Raw genomic sequence first — 1,566 nt, 5'->3', positions numbered from 1 at the left:
TAGTGGACACATCATATTTCAAAAATAAAAACTTTTTTTTCCCCAAAAAATGTTTTCAGTATTCTAACTACCTTACAAAGATTGTGGAATTTAAAAAACAATGGTGATTGGACAATTTTTCTTTCCTGGTAGTCATCATGGGATTCAGTAAAGCCTCAAGGTCACTTCTCATGAAATTGGCTCGACTCAAACAAGCTAAGTTTGGAAGAGCAGCTGTTTTAATGTATCACAGAAACTCAATTATACCTTGGCAGAAAGTGCAAACATTATCTCACTATTATTCTAAACTATGCTTTTCTAATCAAGAAGCAAACTTGTTGAAAAAACTGTGTTAATTTTCTTGTTTTGTTCATTTTCTTACAGCTATGCCAAAGCTTATGATCCAGATAACTGGTTTACTGTCGATAAAGAGACAGCGGAAATTAAACTCAACAAACAACCAGACAGAGAGTCACCCTTCTTAGTGAATGGCACCTATATTGCCAAAATTTTGGCAATATCAAAAGGTAAATATTATTATCAAAATAACTTTATACATCTTTATGATACATTTACCTGACATAGTGTTTGGGAAATAATCTCCTCCCTTAGAGACTTCCTTCATTTTGTTTCTTGCAAAAGCAATCAGTTTTCTAAATATGGTTTTATTTATTTAGAAAATTAAGCCTGCATAACATTTGGATTAACTAACCATGCCTTGTGTAAATTTATAACAATTCCAGGGTTTCCCCAGTGTATTAAAAGCCTGGTGGGCTGCCAGGCTTTACTTGACCTCTTCCCCTGCCAGGCTAAACAAAGTCAAGTTTAAAAGTCACTGGACCGCTTGCTCTGCTTGCGCAAACTGCAACTATGGTGTACAGTTGTGCTTTCAGAGGTGTTCGTTGTGCGTGCAGTGCAGTGAGGACAATATATCTCTGTGAACAAAGAGTTATTTGTGGTGTGTGCGTTCAGAGGCGCTGGTCCACATACATAAACTCTATCTGCGCTGATAAAGTTTATGGATATGTTCCTCGGTTGCACGGTGCATTAGTGGGACGGTGGATCAGCCCATGACAACTGCCTCGTAGTCACACAGCACAGTTTTTTGTTTGTTTTTGCAGTGCCACAATGCATCGAACTGCATCATATCAAATGCCGCTCCACTTAGGCATTTGATATGTTCCTGACATATGGATATGCTCAGGAGCATATCCTGACAACTCGTTCCATTATCCCCGTATTACCAAAACAATTAGTCTCTGTGACAGTTATTATTATCTCAATAAACAAATTAGATCTGTTCTTAGTCTTTGTTTACTACAAGCAGCTCTTTGAAGGTGTTGAAAAATGTGATTGGGCTGGTCCTTGACAACATCCTCCACTCCTGTAGTGTGTCTGTATTAGCGCATTTTACAGAGTTAATTTTGACAGTAAATTTTTATTTAGTTTCAGTTGTTGTCATCAGAATTGTTTTAGTCTTAGTCTAGTTTTAGTCAACTAATTATAATACATAGGGGTGAACCGGTTTATCGGCCAGCCAATTTCCCTAATTTTGGGAGATCGGTGATCGCCCGATTTTTACATGTG

General features: G+C 37.4%; 1 protein-coding gene across 1 annotated transcript in view; it reads left to right on the top strand.

The window, feature by feature from the left end:
- The window catches only part of LOC103129664 (desmoglein-2), a 38,044-nt gene that overhangs the window by 16,708 nt on the left and 19,770 nt on the right, over positions 1 to 1,566 (top strand). The window contains exon 9 of the mRNA XM_016665310.1: positions 364 to 506. Coding sequence (XP_016520796.1) covers positions 364 to 506 — 143 coding nt within the window. The remainder of the gene's footprint in view (positions 1 to 363; positions 507 to 1,566) is intronic.

The sequence above is a fragment of the Poecilia formosa genome, unplaced genomic scaffold, assembly GCF_000485575.1.
Source record: "Poecilia formosa unplaced genomic scaffold, Poecilia_formosa-5.1.2 Scaffold564, whole genome shotgun sequence".
Classification (NCBI taxonomy): Eukaryota; Metazoa; Chordata; class Actinopteri; order Cyprinodontiformes; family Poeciliidae; genus Poecilia; species Poecilia formosa.
Note: the sequence above shows the minus strand (reverse complement) of the source record. Positions and strands in the feature narration are given on the sequence as shown.